Source organism: Penicillium robsamsonii (genome assembly GCF_028829455.1).
Source record: "Penicillium robsamsonii strain IBT 29466 chromosome Unknown utg000001l_segment0_segment0, whole genome shotgun sequence".
In the NCBI taxonomy this organism is placed as follows: Eukaryota; Fungi; Ascomycota; class Eurotiomycetes; order Eurotiales; family Aspergillaceae; genus Penicillium; species Penicillium robsamsonii.
Genome location: NW_026643219.1, coordinates 4436682 through 4451373, shown reverse-complemented (window position 1 = coordinate 4451373; position 14692 = coordinate 4436682). Strand labels below are relative to the sequence as shown.

Below are 14692 nucleotides of genomic sequence, written 5' to 3'. Positions count from 1 at the left end.
AAGTGTATAAAATCTGTCAAGTTTCATGAATCTTGTCGCAGCCTCATAGCGAACATCGAGATCCGGCCAATTTACTTTGGTGCATCCATCCGACTTTTAACTACTTACGTGCCTATATCTTAATCAACGATGTCCTTATATATAAATTATTCAACCAAATTTTCGTCTTTGTATCTCAACTATCAAGAGCTATCTCATCATGTTTTCATCCCATTGTTTTCGAACAAAGAGCAAATCATTGCCAGCTTGTTTGTTTCGGGCATCGCGAAGTTTTTCAAGTACCGGTGTAAAACGCATGGCACTAAAAGAAAACCTTTCCATCCTTCCCGGCATTCAAAATGTCCTGGCGATTAGAAAACAAGTTAAAGGGTCGATATATATCAGAATCTCTAAATGGCTAGGTTGGGCCCGACACAGCTGATAATAACTAGAGTCCACTACGACGGAACCAAGCCATTAATAGCTGCCGGAAATCTTGTGGATGGTGGTGCTATCTTTGAGTGCAACGTAGTGTGTCGCAGCTGTTCGGGAGCCGCTTCCATGACGAAGATAGATGCTCGAAATATATACAGAAAGCAGCGAATGAGAGATCTTGCGCCGATGTTAATAGACCAGATTGTACGATACAATAATTTTAGTAATTCTATTCGATTTCTGGTTGCACATATATACAAAGGCATTCTGTAGCAGTTGAGTATATCAATCTTAAAATAACGCTCGCAATATTGTGAGCTAAATGGATATAATTATTGAAGCTCTATGTCGCCGAGGACAGAGGCTGCATAAGCCACCGACTATTCTTATGAATATAAATTCAAGTGTCAGTGATCTTGATAGTGTACCTGGGTACGGACTAACATGGTTTGGAACAACCTTTTGAAGTTCAACAATATGAGTAATTGACAAACACATAACCAGTCCATGATTTATTCGTGGGAATGTTAAGCATTGAAAAAAAATAATGAAATACACCCAAGGTATAGGATCGCAGTGTACCCAGGAGGGAGAGAACAGAAAAAGGAAAACCCCAGACGCTATGCGAAGAGATAAATCAAAGCTTGTGCCCAAACACGACACCCGGCCCACGCATTGGCCGAATATACTGCACTCTCGAGTGCCAGCATGAAACCGAGCCAGAAAAAAAAGCGCAGGAATTAGAGAGGGCGACCCCCTGCCAAAGCCCCAATTCACCATCCCTAGTGCTAGATGCCAATGAGTGCGTAATAATACGAGCCGCTTTGAGAATTGGTACACGAGGAATTATGAAGAAACATTTGAAAGGACATGGGTAATGTATGAAGATGGGAGAACGCGGCTTGAGTGTATATGTTCTAGGAACATCCTGAACTGACAAAAAGCATGGGTATTTCCGTGCGCTGCTGAAAACGAGAAAGCAGAAGTGTGGGAAGAGAAGTAGAAAGGAAACGAGTGAGGATGCCAGCCCCAGATTCACCACATATCATCGTCATCGTCGTCATCGAGTTGGACGTCGTCGCCAAAGGACGAGTGTCCGTACTGGTAGTGGCCCGGGCCGTAAGCTTGGCCATTTTCATAGCCTTGCTTGTCACTCCTTGAATGGCCACCGTAGCGATCGCGATCATGCGGATCGTCATCATAGTCGTACATGGAAGAGTCGTCATAGGAACTTTCACCGTAGTGTTGTTGTTGTTGCTGTTGCTGTTGCTCCTGTGACTGTGTGAGAATGTTAGTAATCTTGTACTTCCCTAGGACGGGAGCCATATTTGCTTACCTCTTGATATCGCTGATATTGCAAATACTCATCTGGCTGATCTCGTGATTTCGAGGATCTCTGGGATGACCCAGATGAAGCAACCGGCATCTGCGGATGCATCTGTTGTACCTTGGCCAAGTATGAGTACATGAAATTGCTTAGTAATACTTGGGAGTACAGAGCTCGTCGGGGATTCGCAAGCTTGATATGCGCCATCCGGTAAATAGCTCGCTCCTCCAAAATTGAGAAGCGAGACCATGCATAATCGACGTCGGCGCGAAGTAGTCGCATTGGGGGATCGGGAGAAAGGTTTCGAGACGAATGCTTTCGGTGGTGGCCTTCATTGGTATGTTTCTTTCGTCCACCGCCAAAAATAGAAGAGAAAATGCCATCCTTTTCTTTCTTCGAATCTCCCGACGCTCTCCTCACGCTGTCTTTGCGTCGTTCTTCATCAAGCTTCGGATCGAGGCGGTCCAAAACAAGACTTTCGCGACGGCGCGGAGTGCTCTCGATAGATGATTGTAAAACGTCCAGACGTGTGTTGTCATGGGTTTTGTCGACAATCTTTGATTTCGTCTTTCTCGAGTCGTTGTCCTTGTCCTTCTTTTTGTCTTTTTCTTCGCTGCCCAGCAACCAGTGCCAACTAGACTTGCGGCTACCATCAGAGTCTTTTTTGTCTTTTGACTTCTTGCTCTCCGATTTCCGATCTTCGTGTTTGCGTTCTTCTGAGACAGTAGGGATGAACGAAAGACTGTCGGTACGGGTACTATTACCAGGTATCATCTGGGGGTTATTTGCAAAGTCATTGAGTGAAGATGCGGGTTCGTGGGGAGGTAGGTGAGGATTCTTGGGACGTTTTGATGGCGGGTCATGTGAAGTCGCGGGTTTCAACGACGGTGTAGATGCCGTGGCACGATCCGATGACCCCCTACTTTGTGAAGGGGGACTTGGGATGCGGTTAGATTCAGAGGCGGGAGGGGTTTCAATTATTGCCGGGATCTTCTGGTCGCCTGGGACAATGTTCAAGGTAGATCGGCCATTCGAACTGATACGAGAATGCCATTTCCGTGTATTGGCCCCATCTCCAGACTCGGATCGATCCAGAGCAGTATCCGGCTGCCCACCAGAAGTGGGCAAGCCTTCCTGCTCGGCCTCAGGCTGGTCGGGGATCGGATCGAATGTCGAATTCGCGGTTGAACTTGGGGCATAAGCTGAGCCGTGCGTTGAGGCAGAGGGGGCTCGAGTCGCACGCGTCGTTTTGGGAGTAGGATCCGTCGAGACACGGGTGGGCCCCAGAATTGTGGGTTCTTGGGGTGGTAGAACAACCGGAGGTCCTGTATCACTCCCTGCAGATTCAGATGCTCCGCGTCCAACTCGTTTAGAGTACGGCAACTTTTCGCCCTTTTTCAAACTGCCCGCTTTCTTATATTGTGTCCGGGTTGATCGGCGTAGGCTGTTTCCCGGAGGCGCGGGGGGCAGGATCGGCCTGTCCTCAATACCGATATTCTGTATGCCGCGTACGAGTGATTCTTTGTTCATCGGTTGAGAATCATCCACCAAGCTTTCCAACTGTTGCAAGTTGGGACTCAGCATGCCAGCTCGCTTACTCGATTGAGAGCGTTGGTGTTCCAAGCGATCCGCGCCATCTGTATAACCTGAAGAATTGTCTATTTGTCTTGATAACATGGAGCGCTTGCGATTCAGACCACCTCCTGACCCTTGGCGTTCAGAGCCTAAAGTCGAATACTCGCCGGATCTGCGCTTGATATGGTCGGCCTTGCTATCGAGAAACGATTTGAATTCTTTTGGGGCTAGTTCGGGATGTAGTCGCGCAGGAACCCAGAATAACCGAGAGGCGTCATCTTCGTCGGCCGAGGGCGAGGGGGGTGATGCGAAGCCTGGGAGGTCAGGGTCACCGGCCGCGGCCACATCCATCGACATGCGCCGAATCGCGGCCAGATTGTTCAGTTCCTGAACGACAGCTGCAGGGTTCGATTCATAGTCGATATCGTTGAGAGGAAAAGAGGACGTTGCAGTGTCCGAGGGCATACGAGCACCATCGGAATTTCCGGGGTCGCTTTCCCGCTCAAAAGACCGGTTCACGACAAGCGGCGGACGCTGGTTTCCATTTGTCCGTATTGTTTGCCCGTCGAACGAGGATTGGTGAAGTGGCGAGGACGGGGAAAGAGAGGACTCGGATCCGGCGGCGGGGCGCGGGATGGTTGTTATTGACTCGCCGAGGGGGGTTGTTATATAACTCAGACGTCTCGCATCATTACGCTCGTAGTCGTCGTCGTACATGTGTCCGATGGCTTCCGTCACATGGTGGCTTGGATCGCTAATTGATAGATGGGCGGCATGACCTCTCCGCGTCGCATGCCCGCCAGCCTCATGGGCACTCGTGGAAGCCTGAACGGGTACAGAAGACCATTAGAATCAAATCCGCTAGTTTCAAGTCGAGATCTTATTCTCAGAGTCCACGTGAAAGGGTCCAATTTCACAAGAATATGGTTGTGCCTGAGGGGTTCGAGGTTGAAGGGGCTGACAAAAAAAAGTCACGCCCAGATGAATCAAGAAACAGGGACCGGGAAAGCGACGCACCTGCATGGGAAGCCAGTTGTACAGGAACCAGTAGACGTCAAACGACGAAGCCCGAAGGGCGGAAGCTTAGGAGGAGGGGGCAGTGTCAACCACGTTGGATAGCAAGGAGGAACGGGTCATCGAAGCGGGGAAAGAGGAATGGAGACAAAGGGCCATAGATACTCGGATACTACCGAGTCCGAATGAGCGTCATGGATAGATTTGGATTCGGGAGAAGAAGGAAAGAGAAGAGAGGAATGGAGGATGGGGGAAGTTTAGCGGGCGGAGAGCAGATGGAGAGTACATACTGACTCTCCGCACCTGACATCTTAACACTCTAAATGTAAATCTTCTATATTAAGAGTATCTAGGGGGTTTTTTTTTTTTTAATTCTTGAATTTCAGGTCTTTTTTGGTCTTTAAGGTCTTATTTCATTCAGACTTATTGGCTCCACTTAGACGGGGGGAGGGGATGTGGTGGACGATCGGTTGATCTACATCCTCCACGTTCTTTTTCTTTCTTCTACTTGGATTTCAGTGATACATGCTTTTGGTTCGGATTTTAACATCGGACTCTTCAAAGTAGGTGCTACCTACCTTTCAGAGCTGACTTACAATATATTTCTTCGATCCGTGACACCGCATACATGTACCTCAAGGGCTGAGTCGCCTGGTACTCATTACATTCACCTTTGACGCAAGGCCCAGATTGACATTGGGAAGGTTGATCCGACAAGAAATTCAACTTTGGAGATTAGAAAGCTGGATATCTTTTTATCCATAATATATGCCCATATAGATGAACTCGACGGGGTCGGACCTGAGATTCCATAGAACGTCGTGTAACTTGATTCAACGTCGGGGACCGAAGACAATAGCTGGATATGCCGCGCACCTTACCATGCAAATGTTTGTACAATTTATCAATAACATGAGATGGTCTAAGCCAGAACGCAAATTTCAACCAACGGCGTGAGATGGGATTGTGATGTTATCAAACTCAAACTGTCAGCCCAGGCCACCGAACTGGAACCGAAAAATTTATTCAACCTAAGATACTAAGAGACTGATGAGGCATAGATGGAACAAAGCCTGGAAAACAAAACCTCGGGGGAAATCATAACCAGATGGGAAATGCTTTGCATAAAACCAAAAAGATCCAAATGACAGTATCCCCAAGCCCCCAGAACGAGGAAAAAGTATGATGAGAAACTCCACGCTGAAGAATGTAAATGGCACCATTTGAACATAAATAAACGAAAGAATGGAAATGGAAAGAGTTTGACGAATCCGCATACGCCAGGATATATGTAGGGTAAGAACCGGGGAAATGTACGTTTATCAAGCCCCGGAAAAATGTGCATCAAGAGTTCATCACAGTGTGTGCTACATGAACCAGCATTGGACACGCAGAGACTTAGGAGGCGTCAACATAGTTGCTGCAAATGAATTAGCCATCGATTTGATTTGAGAAAGTGGGAGGAATCTGCTCTTACCTGGGGAAGATGCCTACGCGATCACCAATCCGACCAGTCCACCAGTCTTCCGCCTTCTCCGTGCGCTTTATTATGGTTATGATTTCACCCTTTTTGAATCCAAGGTCACCCTCCTGATCCGCATCGAATGTGAAAAGGGCAACGGCTTGGTCTGATCGCAATTGGGCTGCACCAGTCTTTTGCTGGAAGACAGGCTTAGGAGCAGTTGGACGGGTAGGTCTGCGATCCGAATAGACATATTCCTCCTCGAATGGCGCAGTGTTACTCCGGTTGCGTCCATAGCTATCGAATGAATCGCCGGCAGGGGACCGGGTTGTTGCGGAACGGCCGAGTCCCGAGGCAGGCCGATCATAAACATCATCAGCCCAGGTGTTCGCACGGCGCGGCTTATCGCGGTAGTCGTAATCATTTTCAGTGTTGGATCGACCACGCTGGGTACCTTGACCGTAGGCTTCGCCCTTGCGTCCCTCCCAGACCACGTCGTCATGGCTCTCGTCATAGATAGGGATATCATTGTACATGGAGTCACCATAGGCCCGCGTATTTCCTTGGAATGCACGGGAGTTCAGTACGCGCATTAGAGCATCTGCGGCCGGTGGGGGGCGAACGCTGCCGGTGAGGAGTTGGTTCGCGGAGACTCGACTGCGGTACAATTTCTCGTTCGCATCCTTGCGTTCCACCAGCATACTGCCTTCGAGACTGACACCGGCGAATAGACCCTTGGTTTTTGAGTAGGAGAAGACAGCTGCAACGCCCCTCGTACTGGCTGCGCCAGCAGCTTCGGCATTTCGGCCAATCGGCCCAGCAGCGAGTGATACATTACCACCTAGTGTTAGTGTTCCAGCTTGCGAGAATGTGCGAACAGCAGCGGAATCGTTGAGAATGAAAACAAAGTCGGTCAACTCAAACCCGATCTGTCCTCCTACTCCGGCACCTGCAGTAGCAATAGCTGATGGAGCCGACCAGGTCCCGTCGGCAAGACGAGCGACAACGATGCCGGAGCCAAATCGACCGGAGCCTAGGAAGCCTGCCTTCAAAACCGTGAGGACAGCGAGACCCTAAGGGAAATGGTTTGTTAGCCATGGATGTCCGCAACTGGGGCCTGACGGGGTTCTTACCTTTGCATTGGCTAGAATCTCTGGCGGAATGACCTTGTCGGGCCCGAATGATTGCCTAGGATCAACGAATGATGTCAAAATCTTTGCTGCCTTTTTGCACTCGCCTGTTAAGAGAGAATCCACTGTCAGCCGGATATGCCGCATACCACTGCGGGGAAGTGGGCTTTGGGGATTGAGGAAACTTACTGGCCATAGACGAGGGCAACGGATTGTTGATTCCGAAACCCATCTTGGATGGTGATTATCGAGGTAGGAGGAACGAAAACTCGACTGGGGGAAGGAGAAAGGGAAACTCTTGATGTCTTGAGGGTAACGTTTAGTCAGTTGGGTGTGGGCCTGCCCAGGTGATGACGGCTGACGCGGGACACCGGTTCGGAGGCTCAAGACGTACCTCGCAGAAGTCGGAGGCTAGATTAATAGATACAAAATTACAGCCCTGGAGATAATTTAAATAAACTACTTGTACCTAGATCGCTAATTCTAGGTCAAACATCCTCATTAGTAGCCCTTGATATTTTATATATATTGCCAATTATGGGATTTCTTGTCTGTGGCGAAGCGAAACGAGCATTGCTTGGCAAAAATGGGAGTTCATTAAAACTTAGATATTTTTATATAAAAAAGAATAAAGAGATTGTAGCCAAAGTAATAGTTTCGCGTGTTTAGAGGAATTGTAGAGCCATTGTATGCAATCACATGTGTACACGGAGATGCCACAGGCGCCAAGGCCATTATCATATCGCGATTGTCTCATCCGGAACCTTGGAACTTACCCACCTCCATACGCTTGACTAGGTAGGCCATGGTTGGATTATGATCAATACGTGACTTCGCTAGACGCGAAACATGGCATCAGGTGTGTTGGATGTCTCAATCTCCAAATCACTGCTAACAAGCCATTCGTTCAGTTCGCATTTGCGTCTGTGGCGACGAGGGCACTGGCAAGTCCAGTCTGATCACCTCGCTCGTCAAAGGTGTGTTTGTTACGAACAAAATTCAACCAGTCCTTCCCCAAATCACCATTCCTCCTACCCTCGGGACCCCCGAAAACGTCACCACCACGACCGTCGTCGACACCTCGGCCCTTCCCCAGGAACGGAACAATCTCGCGCGAGAGATACGGAAATGTAACGTGATTCTCCTCGTCTATTCCGACCACTACAGCTATGAGCGGGTAGCTCTGTTCTGGCTGCCATACTTCCGCTCGTTGGGCGTCAATGTCCCGGTAGTCCTGTGTGCCAACAAGTCCGACCTGGCGACTGGTCACAGTGAGACGCGAGTGGTTGAGGAGGAGATGCTTCCTTTGATGGCAGAGTTCAAAGAAATTGATTCGTGCATACGTACAAGTGCTCGGGAGCATCGCAACGTTAATGAAGCCTTCTTTGTTTGCCAAAAGGCTGTCACACATCCGATCGCGCCGCTGTTCGATTCCAAAGAGGCGGCTTTGAAGCCCGCTGCGGTAGCAGCCTTACAAAGGATATTCTATCTCTGCGACAAAGATCGCGATGGATATCTATCAGACAAAGAGCTCGAGGATTTCCAGGTCCGGTGCTTTTCCAAACCATTGAACGAAGCGGATCTCAATCACATCAAGGACACTATACAAAAAGCCTGCCCGGACTCGGTTACAGAGTCAGGAATTGACTGTCAAGGGTTTATTCATCTGAACAAATTGTACTCGGAGAAAGGGCGACATGAAACAGTCTGGATCATCTTGCGAGCGTTCCAGTACACGGATAATCTCTCCCTGCAGGAGAAGTTCTTACACCCAAAGTTCGAAGTACCGCCGTTCGCCTCTGCCGAACTCTCACCCGAAGGCTATCGATTCTTTGTGAACCTCTTTCTTCTATCCGACAAGGATAATGACGGGGGCTTGAATGAAGCTGAACTTACATCCTTGTTTGCTCCCACCCCGGGTTTGCCCGCATCATGGGCTGACGGTTCATTCCCATCCTCCACAGTCCGCAACGAGGCGGGACATGTAACACTACAAGGCTGGCTTGCTCAGTGGAGCATGACTACCTTCCTGTCTCCAAAAACCACCCTCGAATACTTGGCATACCTGGGCTTTGAGCCCTCCGACCAAAGCGATCAGTCTATCACCGCGGCGTTGAAAATCACACGGCCACGAAGAAAACGTCGCCGTCCGGGCCGTGTGGGACGAAATGTCGTCCAATGCCATGTCCTGGGAGCCCCTGGATCCGGAAAATCGGCACTGCTCGACGCACTTCTTTCCCGCGGATTCAGCACGACTTACCACCCTACCATCCAACCACGTACTGCAGTAAACACGGTGGAACTTCCGGGTGGGAAACAGTGCTACCTCATTCTGGATGAACTAGGTGAGCTGGAGCCTGCTTTGCTGGAGAACAAGTCCAAAGTGCTGGATCAGTGCGATGTGATTGCGTATACGTATGATTCCTCGGATCCGGACTCCTTTTCATATATTCCAGCATTGTTGGCAAAATACCCTCATCTAGAGGAGCTCCCGAGTGTGTTCGTTGCGCTCAAGGCGGATTTGGATCGGACGACCCAGCGAGCCGAGCACCAACCTCATGAATACACAGCTATGCTGAACATGCCCAGTCCGCCACTCCATGTGAGTGTTACATGGAGTTCTATCCAGGAGGTATTTGTCCATATTGCCGAGGCTGCCATGGAGCCCAGCACGGCTTTCCCGCGTAGTGAAGAGGATGTGGAAGGCAAATGGATGTCGTGGGGAATCGCCCTCGGAGCGGTGGTTTGTGCGGGCGCCGCCGCAGTGATGATCTGGCGACGAGTTGGCAGCGGGAATTAAGGTCTTCATATTCTATACCATACCCCATAGTTTAATGTGCGAATAAATGTAAAATGACACCTAGGTATATCCCGTGGACTACGATATTTAGTTAGGCTGGCCGGCTCAGCCGGAGTTAAGCCGGTCCCAGGCACGTTTCTTCTCCGCTCGAACGTTACCCCGGACATCGTTTCCCTTGCTGATCCTCCCCTCTCTCGCGCCTCGACTTGTATCTCGAAACCTCTAACCTTCGAACCTGGAATACTGATATTACTATACGCAGTATATTATCGAGTTTATATATACGCGATTCTCGACTTATTGCGCACCTTAACTCCCTGTCACCTCCTGCAGCCTTACCCTGCGACCCATCATTTCCCTAAGCACAACACATAAGAATTTGCAGATATCGATATATAAAACCCGAGACAGGAAGGTTAAAGTGTCATCGCAGACTTGGCAAAGTTTGCGCATTTTCCTTGTCGGATCCAAGGTTGAGCTGTTGGTCACACCAGATCTCAGGCCAAGTCCAAATTGACCTTGTACGAGTGACGTCTAGTCATGTTGTAAGCATTCCTCTTACTCCCCGCTGGTTACCTTTAATCTGCAATCTGAGGCTGGTTTCACTATTACCGACGTAATTTGGGAGGCACAACTCTCAGATACCAGATATCACTTCACTTTCTAACACCAGCAGTGTCCTTCCCCCTCCCCCTCCGCGCTATACCATCCCTGTCGCCTATGCGGCGGGGGCGGCAAATGGCATGGCAGTCCCTGTTGTGGAAACGAACAATACTATTACGCACCCGGAGCGTGGATGTCCATTGCAAGTTGGTGAGGGTATGTGTGCTCAGCGATCGCTAATGTCCCATTACCCCGGTTCCTTCAGAATCTCAGAGATAGCTTACATGTCATATTGCGACAGGAACCTACACCCTTCGGGATGATCTACTCCTCGCGACACCCCCTCCCCACCCATCTGAAGCTCCTATCATCAACCCGAACCCTCTTGCGACGCTACCCACACCCCCTACCTCTGGCGTAAAGCTATCTCTTGTTTGTCTCGATCCTCAAAAGAAACCTCCGACCTTCTTGAAGTCGTTTGTTACACCCCAATTTGGGGATGGAAATCCCGCGCTTGCGGCGCCACCGGTGGCAGCGAAGGACATAGCGAAGCGAAGGAAGCCCAAGAACAACATCATCAAGAGCAGCTCTTCCTTCGTGTCGCGAGTCATCACCCACGAGACATCTGCCAAGCGATTGGGCGATCGTGACTTGAGCGGTATTTTTGCCTTTGCAAATATCAACCGAGCATTCCAATGGCTTGATCTCAGTTCGCCTACAAAAGAGGAACATCTCACCAAAGTCCTCTTCACCAAGGCACACATGCTCTGTCATGACGTCAACGAATACACGAAGACATTATCACATTTGGACATTGTGATGGGATCTTCTGCGGGCGACATTATTTGGTATGAGCCCATGTCGCAAAAGTACGCTCGGATCAACAAGAACGGCGTGATCAACAACTCCCCCGTTACCCACATCAAATGGCTTCCGGGGTCTGAAAACCTGTTCATGGCGTCCCACGCTAACGGTGTGCTGGTCGTGTACGACAAGGAGAAGGATGATGCCCTTTTCACTCCCGAGGCGAACGGCCATTCCGAGGAAGTCGGACGATTACCATTGGAAATCCTCAAGTCTGTGACCTCCAAGAACCAGAAGACCAATCCGGTCTCATTGTGGAAAATGGCAAACCAGAAGATCTCGAGCTTCGCCTTTTCACCGGATCAGAGGCATCTGGCCGTGGTTCTCGAAGATGGATCGCTGCGGGTCATGGATTACTTGAAAGAGGAGTATGTTTGCCCTAAGTTCAGAGAACCAAACAATCCCCAACTAACGCCTTTTAGGGTACTGGATATATTCCGCAGCTACTATGGCGGGCTGATTTGTGTCTGCTGGTCGCCGGATGGCAAATATATCGTAACTGGAGGTCAGGATGATCTGCTGACGATTTGGTCTTTCCCCGAGCGCAAGGTTGTTGCCAGATGCCAAGGACACAACTCCTGGGTTTCATCGGTAGCATTCGACCCTTGGCGCTGTGACCAGAAGACATACCGGTTCGGTAGCGTCGGCGACGACTGCCGCCTCCTCCTGTGGGATTTCAGCGTTGGAATGCTCCATCGTCCTCGGGCACACCAAGCCTCAACTCGAAATCGATCCAGCATCGTACTGCCAAATTCACAGAATGCCAACCGTCACCGCGCAGACAGCGGCGACAACCGTGTGCGCTCGGACTCGAATGAAACCGAGAAGTACAATGAGAATCTCGATCAGACGCCGAGTCATCCCGTGGAACCCCGGTCTCGCACAGCTCTTTTGCCTCCAATCATGGTAAGCATCGATTGGCGCCCAAATTGCCATCTGCAAAATACTAACAGACCCCATAGTCCAAAATCGTCGGCGAAGATCCCACCTGCTGGCTTGGCTTCCAGAAAGATTGCATTATGACTTCCTCTCTTGAAGGTGTGTATCAAGAGGTTGTTTGGGGCCAATTAATACTAACCTTCGACATAGGCCATATCCGCACTTGGGATCGACCCAGCGATAGCGTCAACTCATGATGCTCGATTTTCGGTTCATAGTCCGCTTTTCAGGTACAGGATGGCGCGGAACTCCATACCAAAGGTACTATGAAATCGAACTCGATTCAACAATCTTGGAAGCCCTGGAGGTTACCAATCGGTGGTTCACTTTTTTAGCGTGGCTTTTCTTTTTTACTAACACCTATGATATCTTTACACGTCTATATTACCCTTAGCAAATCTATACATATTATTACGCGTCTAAGGATTCAACTACATATATTTGCAAACATTCTATATCTGAACTTATTAGGGTAACCTTGTAGAAACCGATTGACATGGAACCTAGCCAACAAGATGGCGATTGAGGTTTTCAGTTTCTTTACGAAATGAACTTCGAACCCATCTCTCTTCATAATTTAATGCAAATAGAGTACCGGCTAACTCAAAGATGTGACTGACAGTATAATTCCAAAATTATAAAACAGGCATAGCATTATCGCATTTCTCATTAATGTAAGGGGCATATCATAGGTCCATAGACCAAATCATCAACATGAACATCATCAAGCAGAATAAATCATCACTAAACTAACCCCACTTCCATAATGACTTCAACAGATAGTAGCCTTTGTTCAAAGTAACTACCAGAAATAACCTGCACTATCTCCAACTCATGTATTTAAGCTCCTGGATACCCACCTAGCCAGGTGCCTATAGATAGATCCGAATGACCGATACTGGGATCTAAAGGACCAGAGCGAGTAGACCCAGAAGCAGACTGCCAGCAGGGGGCATGAGAACGGCAGCAGCGTTGGTGGTGGTAGTTGCCGACTCCGTCGCAGTGGAGATTGTGGTCGAAGACGTGCGGCGAGTGGTGGTCGAAGTAGTGGTGTTCGAATGGGTTGCAGTGGACATGCTAGTCGAGGTCGAGGCCATGATTGAAGCAGAAGTTGATCCTATAGATAGAGTTAGTGTTTGTTTTCTCAATGTAGTCGAGCGAAAAGCAAAATGTTGTCTCGGAAGCCACGCTTTCCGCCTTTACTAACCAGGGGTAGCGGAGAGATGAATAGAATGGGGTGTAGAAGAGATAGTGCTTGATGTGAAAGTCGAGATAGAATGTGTGGATAGAGTGGGTAGCATAGAAGATGTGGTAATGGAAGAAGACGTAGTCGGGGTAGCAGAGGTGGATATAATGGAGGAAGAAGTTGTAGCGAAAAAAGAAGTAGAAGGTGTAGATGTAGAATAGACTGAGGAAGAAGTGGAGGTGGTAAGCGTCAAAGTAGAAATTAAGGTCCTGGTGTGAGAAGTTGTGTATATCCAAATGGAGGATGGTGTTGGAGCAAGAGAAGTAGGGGAATAAGAGGGCGTTTCAGGTGTAGAAAGGACAGAAGATAAAATGGAAGAGGTAGACGCACTTGCAGAGCTAGTTATAAGAGAAGATGGTGTAGAAGTAGAAATAGAGGAAGAAGAATAATGGGACGAGGTAGGGGTAGACACACTGGTGGAGGAGTGAGCGGTCGAAGACAAGTAAGAGGAAGCAGTCGATAAAGGAATCGAAGTAATATCGCTGGTCGACGCGGTGGAAGACATCAACGAGGCAGACGAAGTTTCAAGCGCAGTACTGGTTTCCTTACCAGAGCTACTAGCAATTGCACCCGGCTCAGTGACTCGGAATTGCTGAGACTGAGCCAGAATGCCACTGGTCGGAGAGATGAAGTTGATCTGATATCCCTTTCTATATTGAATATCAGATCAGTAGCTCAAAAAGCAGTTCAATCAAATTGGACCTACCCATCGTCTACACCGGTGAATGTCTTTGCTTTGACCGTGTAGGAGCCCTTGGAAGAGTCTATATCTTCTACCACCACCTCTGTTGTCGGAGGATAGACATTCTGATTGACCAGTTCGATGCTGAAGGTATCCGGGTCCGTTCTATGAGATTGTTAGTTAGCATATTGAGAGTGTCCGCGAAGATCTAGTAGCTTACGCGACAGCCTGCCACTTGATAGTAAGGGGCATATCGGGGTCAATCTTTTCGCCAATCCGTGGATAGGTGACAAGGAGAGCTGATTTCACGGTTAGATTTACTTATATTCCCTTGGACATATTCCCATACCTGTAGCTGTAGTAGCTAGAGCCACGAAAGAGATAATGTTAACCCGCATATTGATTGGTTTCAGTGATAACCAATATCAAGTGAAGTAAGTCGAGGAAATATATGTCAAGCTTGGAAGGTCGGGCCACAATATAATATTCGCTAGGTTGGAGGGAATTCAAGTCAGAGGCGATATAAGACGGGAACACGATACTTTATAGTTCCTCTGTGAGTCACGGAAGGTCTTATCTCCCACAGGGTCTTCTGAAATTTCAATGGCAATCTTTATTTTTGAGCTGATTTACCGT

At 48.8% G+C, this 14692-nt stretch overlaps 5 protein-coding genes across 5 annotated transcripts; 2 read left to right on the top strand and 3 right to left on the bottom strand.

The window, feature by feature from the left end:
* Nucleotides 1-1449: 1449 nt before the first annotated feature.
* Nucleotides 1450-4339, bottom strand: N7447_001749 (putative telomere silencing protein Zds1; the record flags this gene model as incomplete). Its single annotated transcript, XM_057226025.1, has 3 exons — nucleotides 1450-1692; nucleotides 1751-4141; nucleotides 4334-4339. The coding sequence occupies 3 exons, from the start codon at nucleotides 4337-4339 to the stop codon at nucleotides 1450-1452; spliced, it is 2640 nt and encodes an 879-aa protein (XP_057090041.1).
* A 1389-nt stretch (nucleotides 4340-5728) lies between these two features.
* N7447_001748 (SYLF and SH3 domain-containing protein) lies at nucleotides 5729-7154 on the bottom strand (the record flags this gene model as incomplete). The annotated part of the gene is made up of 4 exons (XM_057226024.1): nucleotides 5729-5750; nucleotides 5808-6865; nucleotides 6926-7029; nucleotides 7112-7154. The coding sequence occupies 4 exons, from the start codon at nucleotides 7152-7154 to the stop codon at nucleotides 5729-5731; spliced, it is 1227 nt and encodes a 408-aa protein (XP_057090040.1).
* A 617-nt stretch (nucleotides 7155-7771) lies between these two features.
* Nucleotides 7772-9722, top strand: gem1 (ERMES complex Ca(2+)-binding regulatory GTPase GEM1; the record flags this gene model as incomplete). The annotated part of the gene is made up of 2 exons (XM_057226023.1): nucleotides 7772-7781; nucleotides 7834-9722. 2 exons carry the CDS (start codon nucleotides 7772-7774, stop codon nucleotides 9720-9722), a joined length of 1899 nt encoding a protein of 632 aa, XP_057090039.1.
* A 540-nt stretch (nucleotides 9723-10262) lies between these two features.
* On the top strand, nucleotides 10263-12325 carry N7447_001746 (WD40 repeat domain-containing protein; the record flags this gene model as incomplete). The annotated part of the gene is made up of 6 exons (XM_057226022.1): nucleotides 10263-10267; nucleotides 10399-10541; nucleotides 10627-11557; nucleotides 11612-12095; nucleotides 12152-12227; nucleotides 12279-12325. The coding sequence occupies 6 exons, from the start codon at nucleotides 10263-10265 to the stop codon at nucleotides 12323-12325; spliced, it is 1686 nt and encodes a 561-aa protein (XP_057090038.1).
* Nucleotides 12326-13033: 708 nt separating this feature from the next.
* On the bottom strand, nucleotides 13034-14454 carry N7447_001745 (GPI anchored serine-threonine rich family protein; the record flags this gene model as incomplete). Its single annotated transcript, XM_057226021.1, has 5 exons — nucleotides 13034-13245; nucleotides 13789-14024; nucleotides 14081-14221; nucleotides 14277-14355; nucleotides 14406-14454. The coding sequence occupies 5 exons, from the start codon at nucleotides 14452-14454 to the stop codon at nucleotides 13034-13036; spliced, it is 717 nt and encodes a 238-aa protein (XP_057090037.1).
* Between the last annotated feature and the right edge of the window lie 238 nt (nucleotides 14455-14692).